The sequence below is a fragment of the Antedon bifida genome, chromosome 9 (genome assembly GCF_963402885.1).
Source record: "Antedon bifida chromosome 9, ecAntBifi1.1, whole genome shotgun sequence".
Lineage (NCBI taxonomy): Eukaryota > Metazoa > Echinodermata > Crinoidea > Comatulida > Antedonidae > Antedon > Antedon bifida.
Window position 1 is genome coordinate 2498247 of NC_136234.1, and position 13843 is coordinate 2512089.

The 13843-nt window shown below is 34.6% G+C and overlaps 1 protein-coding gene across 2 annotated transcripts; it reads left to right on the forward strand.

Moving 5' to 3' along the window:
- Nucleotides 1-49: 49 nt before the first annotated feature.
- On the forward strand, nucleotides 50-9899 carry LOC144851850 (CLK4-associating serine/arginine rich protein-like). 2 transcript variants are annotated; one of them, XM_078709498.1, is made up of 16 exons: nucleotides 50-343; nucleotides 878-975; nucleotides 1420-1601; nucleotides 2202-2289; nucleotides 2586-2719; nucleotides 2854-2953; nucleotides 3132-3210; nucleotides 4217-4293; nucleotides 4441-4632; nucleotides 5194-5598; nucleotides 6162-6204; nucleotides 6462-6525; nucleotides 8026-8084; nucleotides 8669-8801; nucleotides 9000-9277; nucleotides 9328-9899. In XM_078709498.1, exons 1-15 carry the CDS (start codon nucleotides 245-247, stop codon nucleotides 9116-9118), a joined length of 1872 nt encoding a protein of 623 aa, XP_078565624.1. In that variant the 5' UTR covers nucleotides 50-244; the 3' UTR covers nucleotides 9119-9277; nucleotides 9328-9899. The 2 variants fall into 2 exon arrangements, with proteins under 2 accessions (XP_078565624.1, XP_078565625.1); XM_078709499.1 differs by having other exon boundaries at nucleotides 51-343; nucleotides 6465-6525.
- The last annotated feature ends 3944 nt before the right edge of the window (nucleotides 9900-13843 follow it).

Genomic DNA, 13843 nt, shown 5'->3' on the forward strand with positions numbered 1-13843 from the left:
ACTTTGTCGATGGGAAATATCATGAAAATGGTTGTCAAACCATAAAGGCGGGCGTATTCATCGCTGATGTTTTGAAGTCGCTTTTCATTGACAAGAGAAAGAAATCATCCAACCGTAACACGTCGCGTGTCGTCCACACACCTACCGCCGCGGCCATCGAAGTACTGTAGCAGCCGCATGCAAATCCTCTGGTTAGTAGGCCTAGAATTTTTGTATACTGTATTGTTTATTGTAATGAATCAAAATGTGGCACGAAGCAAGAAAACAAGAGAAAAAAATTCGGGGTATGATGGTTGATTTTAAAAAGAGAGCGGAAAGAAGAAGAGAATACTATGAAACGATTGTGAGTTAAACTATTTTTTAACTTAAAAAATGCTAGGGCAGGGCCTAGCCTAGGTAGGCCTAGCCTAGGCTAGCTAGAGGGCCTACCACTACTAGGCCAGTAATCCCCAGGCATAGCCCAGCCTTCCTAGCCTAGGCCTAATTAAGCTAGGCCTAGGTCTAGCCCTAAACATTGTCTAAACTAGGCCTAACTAGGTAGGTAATTTTATAGCTAGCCACTTCCATTATAATCTGCTATCTGACATTAATTACTAGGCAATTAATTAGTCTAGAGGTAGGCCCTAGCCTAGCTAGGCCCAAGCGTAGCTAGGCCCACTACTTCATTAAAGATAACTAGGCATGTATGTAGGCCCCAGGCCTAGAGCCCTACTACTCTCTCTAGTAGTAGTAGGCCTAGCTAGGCATACAGACAGTGCATTGCATTAATTAAATAATTATATAGACCTACCCTAAATATGATTACAAATTATACAATATTGATATACTGTATGTATGCATGTAGTTAATGAAGTGGTTAAATCATTTTTCATTTCAGAAACTTGACCCAGCCCAGTTTCTGCAAATTCATGGACGTGCATGTAAAATCCACCTTGATCCAGCCGTGTATCATGCAGCAGAGAGTCCTGCCACAATGTAAGAATGAAACTTGTTCAAAACCCAATCCAATGTACAATGTCAAAAACACTTCCTAGATTAAATACCAACACTGCAGAACATTTGGCTTGCAGACTTTACCTTAACTTTTCCTGTAACTATTTTATCATTTGTCTGGCCTGTACAATAATATCACGTGGCGTTTTATTTATTTTTTAAAACCGTTTATTCAGACTGTTATTTTAATGGCTTACCCATTTTGTGCAATATTGCTTTTGTACTGACTCTTACTTCATTCTTCTTTGAATGCAAATACAAATGTATAATTTATTTATAGATTATAGCTTTTTGTATTCACTTGTGACTATCATTCAAAGCCAAGCACCTGAAGCCTGTAGTGCAATAAAATGTTCAGTTGGTAATTTACTAGCGTCTTTATCATTTATTTCTAATTTATTTATATATATATTATTTACAACATAGGATGCCTTGGCAAGGACAAAAGACGAACATGATCGACAGGTTCGATGTGAGGGCGCACCTTGATATAATACCGGAATATTCCGGTATAGGACATCTACTATTGCCACCAGAAGTGGAGAAAGAGGAACGTAAATGTAACTATGAGAGATTCAGAGTGTTGGTACAAAATGACTATAAAGGAAGTAAGTATAGCAGGGATATAATGTATTTGTCCATATTTGATTGACTCTGCTCTGAATAATATAATACAGTCTATAGTGTTGGCAATATGCATCTTTCTCTCTTTACTCTCTAGTGTGTACATTGCAACAAACCTGATGTTTTATCTGACCTGGTCCAGATCGCTTAGGAGATTATAAACTTACTTACTTAGTCTAGGACATACCCAAACTTATATGAATAGATTCCTCCATAATTTCCTATCTGCCATTGTGACAGCCAGTTCCTCTCTCTGTATACCAGTATCCGTCTCCAGAACATCAATGTATGTGAGAGCTGGTTTTCTTGTTTTGCAAATCCATGTTTTGGCTGCCACAGCAAAACATCTGAAATCATTTCTTCTTTACTGCGAAGACAGTGTCCAGCAAATGCCAGTCTTCTTCTTCTTATTGGTTCTTTTGTTGGTATGGCCAAAGTGCCATATACTACTTCGTTGTTAATTCTTTATTGTCATTTTATTCCCGTATCAGCATGTAGTAGTAGTGAGTGACTGCCATCAATTGTAGACTTGAGTAACATAATTTATTGTAAATTACCTAATTTATCATTGCCTTGTTTTTCAGACTCGGAAGAGCAGTGTCTTCAGCAAATCTATATAGATGAAATGTTTCCAGAATTACAAAACAAACATGAAGCAGACAAATCAAAGAAGTAAGATATTTTAAGTTTATCTTTTTAAGTGCATAATTTACATTGCAACTGTTCAATATAGAAAAGTATCGCTTATAAAATATTTTAAAATAAATTATTGCTGTCACAGTAAACAATATCTCAAAGTATTACTGTAAATATAAAGTGTACTCAACCAGTAGAAAATACCCCAAATGTAATAAATATAAAGTGTACTCAACCAGTAGAAAATACCCCAAATGTAATAAATATAAAGTGTTCTCAACCAGTAGGAAATATGCCAATGTAATAAATATAATGTCTCATGTACTCAAAAGGTTATTAACTACAAAGAAAGCAGCAATAGGGTTTAGCTATGAAGACAGTACAGGTGGTAATGCAGTGGAAGAGGCAGATGATACTGATGATGATGAGGACGACACAGATGATAGTCTTAGTGACCTGGAAATAGGTAAAAATTAATACACTAAAAAGTACTATACAAATATAGCTTTCCTAGATAAAATGTATTTATTTCCTTTCAGTGAAAAAAAAAAGAGGGAAAGACCAGAGCTTCAAATTTTAATAATTTCAATTTATTTTCAGATAATGTAAATTTAGATGTAGATGACCTTAATTCCGAACAGGTGGTTTTAGTAAATCAAGTTGGGGAAAAATATGGCCTAGCAGCTAAGCAATTCACTCAGTAAGTAGATTTCATAGTATTATTATCATTTGATTGGTTAATTACGTATCACATGACATTCAGTGCTACTGAATGGAAAAGGGATAATTTATAGTAGTAATATAGGTACTAATGAAGAATTTTTGTTCTTTATATTTGCTCTAGTAACCATTTTATGTTGCATTTATTTTGTTGTTAGATTATTACGAAAAGAGAAAGAAGAAGCTGAAAACTTAAAGAAGGCAAAAGCAGAAGAAGAAGAAAGAGCAATGTATTCCGTAAGTTGTTGTCAATCGCCAAAATCAGCTGGGTACTAGAAATATGTGACCCCAATCACTGCAACAAACATGTTGATTCAGATTTATTTGGTCCTTGCAGAAATTCATGAAAGGAAATTTCTTGTTACTTCATTGTGCACATGCAGAGATGTTGCAACATGCTTACTCGCTCTCCACATTGACATAGCTTTGGTGGTCTCTAGGTTTTTTTTTTTTTTTACCATATTTAATGAGGATGATCCATCCAACAATTGCTGATCATTAGGGACCCTCAGAGGTTCACAAGACAAACATATACACAAGATGCTCTACAACAAAGTCTTATTACAAGTCTTTGGGAGTGGAGTTGTAATTTTGTCCTTAGAAAAAAATCCTGACATGTGACGGGACTTGAACCCAGGACCCTTAGAGTGGTAGCCAAGCATCATAACCACCAAGCCACAACTCCACTCCTAGGTCCAGGCAACGACTGGCGACACATCAATTGACCTGACCTAGTTTGTAACTAGGTCGTCGGTCATCCCAAATTGAAAGCACCCTCAATTTGTGATTATCCCTTCTCTTACAAGAGGAAGTACAATTTTTTCCTCTGGTATTTACCACTTATTAATGTAATACAGTAAGGGCATCTTATCAATAGGTTAAATTTAAATATTATATGAAACAATAGTTTAATCATACAGAGGAAGTAGCAGGTTTCCTATACCCACCATTAGACCACATTAATGAGCTTTACTAGTCATTTATAAAAGGATATAGGAAACTTGTCCAATGAATTAATGACAGTTATTCTTGTGCTGCTATATAAATAAATGAAGATAAAAATATCTGTGTTACTCTGAGTGACCCCTGTGACATAATGTACAGAATATTAATCTAATTCACAGCTAATAATTTCGACCACACACGGGTGAAACCCCAGCTACAGTACAGTATTTCAGTTCATGTTTGATAAACAAACAAGCTTTGTCACTTTGTTTTAATTCATTTAAAATTTTTTTTCCAGGGACGTAAATCAAGAAGGGAAAGGAGGGCATATATTGAAAAACGTCTTCGAGAGAAAAAAGTGCCTAGTCCACCCAGGTAATTCAGACATACCAAATACCTTTTCATAATGTTTTTGTGCATTAAAAAAGACAGAAATACAGTATATACTCTTTGGCTACTACAAGGTTACCCAACAAACTTTCAATTAATTCAGGCGTATATTCTATTTTTTGTTTTTTACAGCTATGCACGTCGAGATAGTCCTACATACGATCCATACCCAAGTCATGGAAGGAGATCATCTTCCGGTAGTCGCTCAAGCACTCCGGAAGATTCCGGCAAAGTTACGTTCATTACCAGCTTTGGGGGTGAAGAAGATGCAGCCAAAAATGAGGAAAAGAACAAATCAAATTCAGATACACACAGTAAAGTCTGGTCGGTTTTCTATGTTTTTTCATGTTTTACAAGCTACTGATGTGATGAGAAATTTTTTATGGTGGATGATAAAATGATAGGTATTCTTACTCAGGTCATAGGTCAAATGTTATTTTTGTATGAGTGATGCTGAGTACTGTATTGCTAGATTTTCAATGGCTTGATTTAGCTTTTTGCTAATTTATCAGGAGGCATTGTTATCAGTGGCATTGTTGTTTTTGAGTAAATTTATCGTAATATTAATATATTACTGAATTTTATAGTATGTAAGTAAGTGTATACAGTATTGTATTTTGCACTTTACATATTTCCTGTTTAATGTTATTTATCTTAAAATACAGTATTTTGCCATATTTGGTCTTCATATGACATCTTATCCCATATTTGGCCAATTTATGTTTTCTCTAGTCTTGCCCATATTTGGCATACTTGCATTTTGTTCACAGATTAAGTCTGTAAAGTGTTTGAACATTACAAATTAATTTAATACATTAAAAAAATACATTTATTTTATTCATAGATTTGTTATCCAATTAATTGTAAGTCGTATTTACATTGTAGGAAAGATCCACAGCGGTCATCATCATCAAGTTCATCTTCTTCATCACCACGACGTGATAAGCGACGACAATCTCGATCTTACTCTCGGTCTAGCTCCAGGTCTAGTTCACGTTCACGATCACATTCTCGATCTCGTTCACCAAAACGTGTTGGAAAGTATTTTCAGCATAGACATCGGGCTTCCAGCAGTAGTTCAAGTGAACATAATCAGCCTCAAGGAAAGCGTTTCTTTGATAGGGCAAGAGCACTTCCACCAGTACATAGTAGACATAGTCGATCACGATCGCGTGACCGCTCAACGACAGGCCATCGTAGGAGATCGTCAAGTTCAGATTCTGATTCTTCTAGATCACGCTCAAGGAGTCTAGAACCAGTGACACCCACTCAGGTTATGAAACTTAAAAAGTATGTAGAGAGTAAACCGAAAATTGTATACAACTAAGAAGATGATTCCAATTACTTTGTCTTGGTTGTCTTTATATAAAAATTTAAATATTTGTTAGGGCGGCTTTTTCTCATTCTCAAAGATTCCCTGATTAAATTGATTAATTAATATACAGTATCTCACCGGGCAATTTAAAATTTGTTCTAGAGCTGTCAATTTATGTTATATTTCATTCCTACATTCACAGTATAAATCTGTGGAAAATATTTAGGCCAAAATGGAAGATGTATAAAATATTTGTTATGCCATCTTCAGGGTATAACTGTGGTCCTCATATGTATTAAAGGTAGCATAGAGGACATGTTAAAGGGTTAAATCAGAAAAAAAATTTCTGGAGAAGGGCACACATATACACCAATTCACTCCCATTTTTACCAATGAAAGTAACAAATAGTTCCTCGAACAAATTGTTTGAGAAGGGTATTTCAGATATTTGCTTATATTGTATACATAGTCAGTTTTATATCCATAACACTGTAAATGGCCATATATTGTGGTCTAAATATTAATTTTGCTTTTTCAGAGAAACACCAAAACCAAAATTGCTACCAGGTTCTGCAGACAAAGTCAGTATTGATCATTTTATTAATAAATTCAGTTTCTTTAAATAACATTACTTTTAAGAACAATACATATTACAACTTGGTTTTCCTTTCAATTCTGTCTTTTTGTTATTGTTCAATGAAAACGATAAGATAACACTCTTTGTTTAAAAAAATGTTTATATGTCAGTCACAACATATCTAATATGTGTCTAACATTTGCTAGACATCAGTTTATTGTTTCCATTGAGTTTAAAATGATGGTTTTGTTTGATTTTCAGCAGAAACCCCTCACGGCAAAGGATAGAATGAAGATGATGATGCAGAGGGCACTAAATAAACAACGTAAGCAAATACAAACAAAATCTAATAGATTGAAAATAAAATAACACACTTCCGAATCTTCCCATATAGTAACATATCCACTATGTGCACAAGGGGGTCCCAGCCGGTGGGTGTAGAATTGGTCGCCTACATGTATCAAATAACAGCATTTTATGCATGCTATTTAGGGCCTGTTTCTGCTGCAACTGCTCAAAATACGGTATAAAAATACGGTATAAAATACAGTATTTTTTATACCGTATTTTTTAGTACCCCGTTTCTGCTAACAATACTTCTTGGGTGGTCGTGTTAAATTTCATCCTTTTTACCCAAATTGCCATTCATTTTAATTTGGTCGATAATTAAAAGTCGCAATAAAGGAAGTTTTACTCACTTTCAACAGGCTAGCCCTAGTGATAGAGATGTTGTGAGAGCACAGAAAACATCGTAATGGGCACAACTAAATTCATTCCTCCCCGAGTTATTGTCTTTTGCAATGTTGTACTGCTTTCGCAGGCTCTTAGCTTTGAGTTTAGGCCTACGTGCTTTGGAGACAAGTCTATTCCGTACTCCTGCTTTATTTTTTTAGAAATGTCTTTATAAATGTGGTTGTCCCTTTTATTACCTTTTAGTTGGCCGGACATTTAGCTTCCCCTCCCCCTCCTTCCCCACACCCTCCTTCCCCACTTCTCCTTCCCCACACCCTCCTTCCCCACACAGATTTATATAGTAAATACTGTGACGTCTTTCGCTCCACATTTTCGCCGAATATATCTATACAGCTAACAGCAACAGAAAATAAAAAGACGATGTTTACCTCATGTCGTAGGTCAAACAAAATACGGTATTTTTTATTGGCAGCAGAAAAGGGTACAAAAAATACGGTATAAATTTGTAAATACCGTATTTTATCCACAAATTTTGTGGGGAAAATACGGTATACAAAATACGGTATTTTTTTTATGAGCGCAGTTTCTGCTGCCAAAAAAATACGGTATTTTCTTGGCAGCAGAAACAGGGCCTTAGTGACAGCAGAACAACCGAATTCAACATTTATGCAAAAATGTAGCCAGCATGTGGCAGGCAAGGCGGCCGCTAGCTTTTTTCGGACATTTTCAATTTTCAGCACATGCCCCTGTCCCCTGGTCCAGCTTGTACAATTAATTGTATAAATAATTTCAAACATTTCGTTTCATATGTCTTTAACCTCTCGCCCTGAAAGTGGTTCTAATTCTGGCCTATCTGATTTTGTTATGATTTCATTGAAAAATGATATCACAAAGTGTTGTCAGCATCCTGCATGGCTATAATAAATAACATTTATAAAGCGCAAGAGACAAAGGTTTCAAAGCTATCCTGTGATTGGCTGCCACTCACCACTTCTAGGTTATATGATGCATCTTGGATTGTTTTTTTCATAATAAGTAGAAGGGTTAAAGGACACTTAACTTATTTCCTGATTAGAGGTTTCAGGAAATAATGTAGAAATAACATGTTTTGTTTTTGATTTATTATTTATAGATAAAACTGATAAAAAGAAGGAAGTGTTGAAGAAAGAGGAAAAGCTCCAAGCTCAAATTGTAAGTAGGTGTTTTTGTATTAAAATCTAAACTAAATGTCTTGTTTTGCCTGCCACAATATTGTGTTATTCCTTATATACTGTACATTGAAGGGAAAATATTATTGAGACATGGTAGTTTTGGAAGAATAATTATTATTATTCAAGTTTATTCAAAAAAATAATCACAACTGGCAGTAGTAAAACTAAATTGCATGTGATGTACAATTGATAACATATTTAAAAAGGTGTATATAGATAAAAACATTTAAAATTACAAGTGAAAAACACCAAAATACTTACGAAAAAAGTTAATATAAAAATGTACATATGTAAAAGAGGCAACATTAAAAAAGATTTTGGATCAGTTGGATACTTATACATATTAATACTTTTTCCATTTTAAAGTAGTATTTAGTTTAACTTTTTTATTTTATATGCTTTCAACAGTGATAAACTTGCCTATTACAAGAGGGATAACCTATAATTTATTGTGCTTATAAATGACGTCTCATTTGAGGCCTAGAGTTTCAATTATGACACCAGGTCTTGATTGAACCCAGGACTTTGGGATTCAAAGTAAATATGCCTGAATTTGTTTTATAGAGTCGTGAAGATGATTTGAGAGAACGTGCAAGACAAATGCGAAGGGTTGAACGAGAACGACGGGATCGAGAGTGGGATGATGACCACAGTCATAGTAGAAGAGATTCTGATGATTCCTATGAAAGAAGACGAAGTAAGTTCATTTCAAAATGTATTTCGCCACAAAACATGAAAAATAAAGATGAATAAAAACAAACTTTGAATAATGTAGTTTTAATAATATTATAAAGGTTTCAGAAAATGTCTTTCTCTTGATCATGTGTCACAAATAGTTTTAAAAATTCCATATTTGGTAAAATAATTTAATAGAAAAACTACATTTTTGTTGCAGGACGTCGTGAATCCAGAAACTCCCCAGCAAGAAGACGTTCAAGATCACGAACGAGATCACGTTCCCATTCACCACGATCACATCATCATCGACATCATCATCATCGTGATTATCGCTAAACCCTTTCAAGCTTCCCTATTAAACTATTGAGATTTGGAGATTTTGGGAGGTTACATTTTTAAGCCAATTGAAGCTTCCATATGTGTTAATAATAGCATAGTTCTTTTCTTTTACAGTTTTATGTATTAAATATTGTATATGTGTGTAGGTAATGTAGTGTGAATACAATTTGATCAAGAGGGTCAATTCGTTGTGACAGAGTGGTGAGGAGGGTGTGGTCTTTGTGAGGAGGGTGTGGTCTTTGTGACAGTGGTGAGGAGGGTGTGGTCTTTGTGACCGTGGTGAGGAGGGTGTGGTCTTTGTGGCAGTGGTGTGGAGGGTGTGGTCTTTGTGACAGTGGTGAAGAGGGTGTGGTCTTTGTGACAGTGTGGAGGGTGTGGTCTTTGACAGTGGTAAGGAGGGTGTGGTCTTTGTGACAGTGATGAGGGTGTTGTCATGACTGCTGTATGAGTAGGCTTTATGTATGAATTGATATCTAAAATGATGTGGATTGGAGACGCAGTGGTGGGTAGGTATTGTGTACTCTATATTTCAGATTTATTACTTATGTTAGGTATTTCAATTATGAATACCATCATCTCATTTAGTTTTTTTCTGTTCAATCGTAAAGAAATCAGTATTTCTCCATACAATTTGACTTGTACAGACATCTTAATGTTAAATAACATTAACAAACTATTCCATAATAGCATATGTCTGGTATGATGCATATTGTCAGTGTCATTGCCGAAGAACAAAATAAAAGATCCTTTTGAGGATCACTGTATCAAACATATTCATTGATATTACAGTATAATATTTGTTGTAATAATAATAATAAAGAAATGAAAACTTGTATAGCGCTGGTGCCCCCCACCGATGTGGAGCTCATGATGGCGCTTTGTACATTACCACCGTGCGAGTACATCAGCGAAAGTACAGTATTATTTAATCGTTTTACAGTATTTTAAGCGTCGATACCCTTGCAATCCCATAGATGTTGTGTTTGTATAAACTAGTCCACGCATCACCCAAACGTAGTAGTAAACACAACTTGTGTACTCTTCTTCGTGTTTCGAGTCATTCTGCCAGTACAGAATGATATATAGCATGGAGAAATAAGTTATAAGTAGAGTAAGTAGAATAACTTTTTCCGTTAGAGGAAAAATGGAAAAATCCTAGAAAGTAGGAAACTTTTGCCATTTTCCCCCTGACTGGATTGACAAAGTAATCGAAGATATTGTAATTGTTGTGTAGTATATATTGTTTTCTCACCATGCTTCACCGCTGGTGGACACAACTCTATTCATCATAATATTGCTCTCTGGTGGATCAAGCCATATATGGAAGAAACAAATTCCTTATTCCTGGATCCACCATGGTTGCTCTCTACAGTGGAACCACTCACGGAGGAACTCCTTCGTGATCATCCACGATATTCGCCTCTGAAAATGTGGCCATTCATTTACGGTACCCATCATACTCGCTGTCGAGTGTTTGGTAACGTTTATGTCGGAGATTATACTCAACGTTTTCACTCATCATTTTTCCAGTCCAGGGTGATTGTTTCACCGCTGATTTTATCGATTGTTTTCCAGTCATTTATGATTCAAATATTAAAAAAAAACCGTAGACGATAAGCGCTTTACCACATCCTTTGATTGAGACGTTCTGGTAATTGTTAGTGGTTACTTTTTCTTCATACATTTTTTCCGCTTTATTTTGGACGCTAATTTACAAGTTTACAAATAGTGTGCCACTAATATAAAAGTCAAGCTCTGATAAACTTTTTAGTCGTGGTCTGTTGGTCGGTCGGTAAACACTAACTTGAGCACGCGACTGCAGCCATGTATATGGCCTTGTTTAAGTTATTGTACACTGCCTAAAGTAGTTTATCACCGAATCGCCTGTACCGATTAGCCATTATTGTGAACTATCGGTGTCTATAGAAACCTACATTTAAATTCACATACAGTAGATCCCATTTTGTAACGTTTGCTAACGGTCGGGTTCGTTTACTTGGTTGGTTATTCTGTGTTTGACACTGCCGTATGCAGTAATCCAGCGAGAATTACTATTAATAGTAAGCTTTATTTATTCACGGTACTTAAACTGAAAGTTGTTTTTCAGTAAGGCCGTGCTCAACAGAAAACACCCCCAAAAATGTAAAAAGACCTTAATTACTATCAAAGCAGATAATAAAACAATTACAATGAAATAAAATGAAACAATGATACACTTACTAACTAATACACTACATTGAATACATTTAAATAAAGCTACATAAAATTAGCAGTTAACAGTTTCTTAAAAAGAGAGACAGTGTTCACATTTTAATATCTTCATTTAGCTCATTCCAAACGTTGGCACCTCTATTATGATAAGCTACGTTTTTTGTAGTTTGTTTTGGTTTTAGTACGACTGTATTAAATTTGGCTTAGTTCTAATATTATAGTAATTGTTTTGATATTAAACTTATTTAATAAATAAATAATTTTAAACATAACAATAGCTTCATTTATATATAATCTTTCATTAATTCCATTTTTGGTTAAGTTATTCTATTTCTCCTTATATTAGTCTGTAGTTGAGTTTCTTGTCCATGACAAGAATTTGTAGATCATACTTGAAAACTTATCTTAACATTGAAATATCATGTTATCTAGTTTCTCCTTATGTCAAAAGGAGAGATTGAATGTCACTTTCATACAATCATGTAGCATTGTCTAGGATCTATATAACCGACGTAGGTTGAACAACCTGTGCTGTATACTTTTGAACAACCCATTACTGAAGTAATACCGGAAATTGTTATTACGGAAAATGTGGTAGTAGGGTGTACATCCTGCCATACATGAGCTTCATGATCTACGAGCATTTTAAGTCTACATTTTCATATATAAAACATGTAAATGTCAAACACCGCGTCATCTGACAGGTGTTTTTATGAACATTTTTAAAACTTCCTCGAAGTTGGAAATGGAGGAATTGGTATAGCAGAAGTTTGTAATGTTCAAAAGAAAGCAATCTAGTTTCTGTTCACTGAACTAGTTCATACTATAAATAAAATATACTGTAATATGTTGAATTTACTTCCCTTCATTGTTGAATAGGATGTATGTACCCGTAATAGGAACAATTGAATTTAAAAGGAGAGAATCCCGTGGTTCAGGAATGTTCTATAAATAACCAAGTACTAATCACAATTCCATAGACAGTATAGGCCCGTGTAAGCAAGATAATCTCTGGTTAGATTGCCTACAAGAAGGAATAAGGAGAAGGAATAAAAGGTATTTTACTGTACCAATAATCATGATTTCATTGATTACATTTTTGTACAGGCTATACATTACACATACACTGTATACTGCTGTAAGCCCATGTAGGCCTACACTATTGGTATTAAATACTTACGAGCTAAACGAGAAATTAATTGGATTTCTATTAAATTTCAATATATAAGCAGTAATTTTTTTTCTGTTGAAAATTAAAATCCCTTTAAACTAATAGAGGTACTAGACGAGGCCTACTAGGCTACTACATTGTTTAATACTAAAGTATTACTATGACTTCTTTATTTATAATATGATTTAATCGACGTGATATTTTCTCCTTCGTGTTTCCGCGTTCCTTCGAGGTCAAACATTCGGTGATGACGTACTGAGTGAGTTAACAAACAATACCGTTCCTTGTTTTAGGCAATGCCCTTTGGTTTAATTTCGTCTTCGTGCAAAAATGATAAAATAATATATTTTTCTTTCTCTCACTATGTAAAATAATGCGATTGAAACTCTGAATTGTTTACATGAGTTGAAATAGTTCGAATGCTGTATTTTTCTTCTACTATTTTCTAACTACTATTTAAGGGGAACCTTCGTGACAATGCATTTAATGTTACATTCAAATCGAAAATAATTGAAATTCCCTTTTTCTACTCGATTAACTGATATAAAACTCTGTACTGTAGGCCTATATTGAATCGCTGTTATCGTATTACTGTTGTTCTGCATATTTCCTATTTTAACTGAAAAAATGATTAACATAGATACGATTATTTATTCTGGGCCTTCATCCAGATATCATCTTATCTCTTAGTCAAATGTAATAGTTGTTATGAGAAAAAGTATATATTTATTCATATCCTTTTTCATTAATTCGGCTCCGATTTTCGAGATTTAACCTGGTAATTGTTTTAACGGAAGACAACAAAAATGCTGAAATAAATATAGTAATGATAATGTAAACCGTAAAAGATTCTTCTGTTTGATAAATGGTAATCCTCGAGAAATGATATTGACATTTTGAAGGCTAAAAATCTTCAATATCACTTTTATGACATGCATGTTAATTAGGCTCATTACTCCATACGCAGACCTATGTAAGTGCCATTTAACATTGTACTGTACTATACATACATAGGCCCATTGAATAGTAGAGGTCCTTATAAAATATACGACGCGGTTTTAATCATAATGAACCTGTATTATTATAACACCACTTGGTCAACGCATTTAATGCATTCCGAGGAGTTTGTCGAACGGTTTCATTGTGTCTCATTCCGAGGAGTTTGTCGAATGTGTTATTGTGTCTGACCATGGAGGTATATACCTCCATGGTCTGACTGATGAAATAAAGTCATCGTACTAATATATATAGATATATAGCGATATATAAGCAGCATGTTTCTGATCTTGTGTGAGCAAACTTACTTCTTGCAAAAGGAATTAAAACGATTAACTACAATA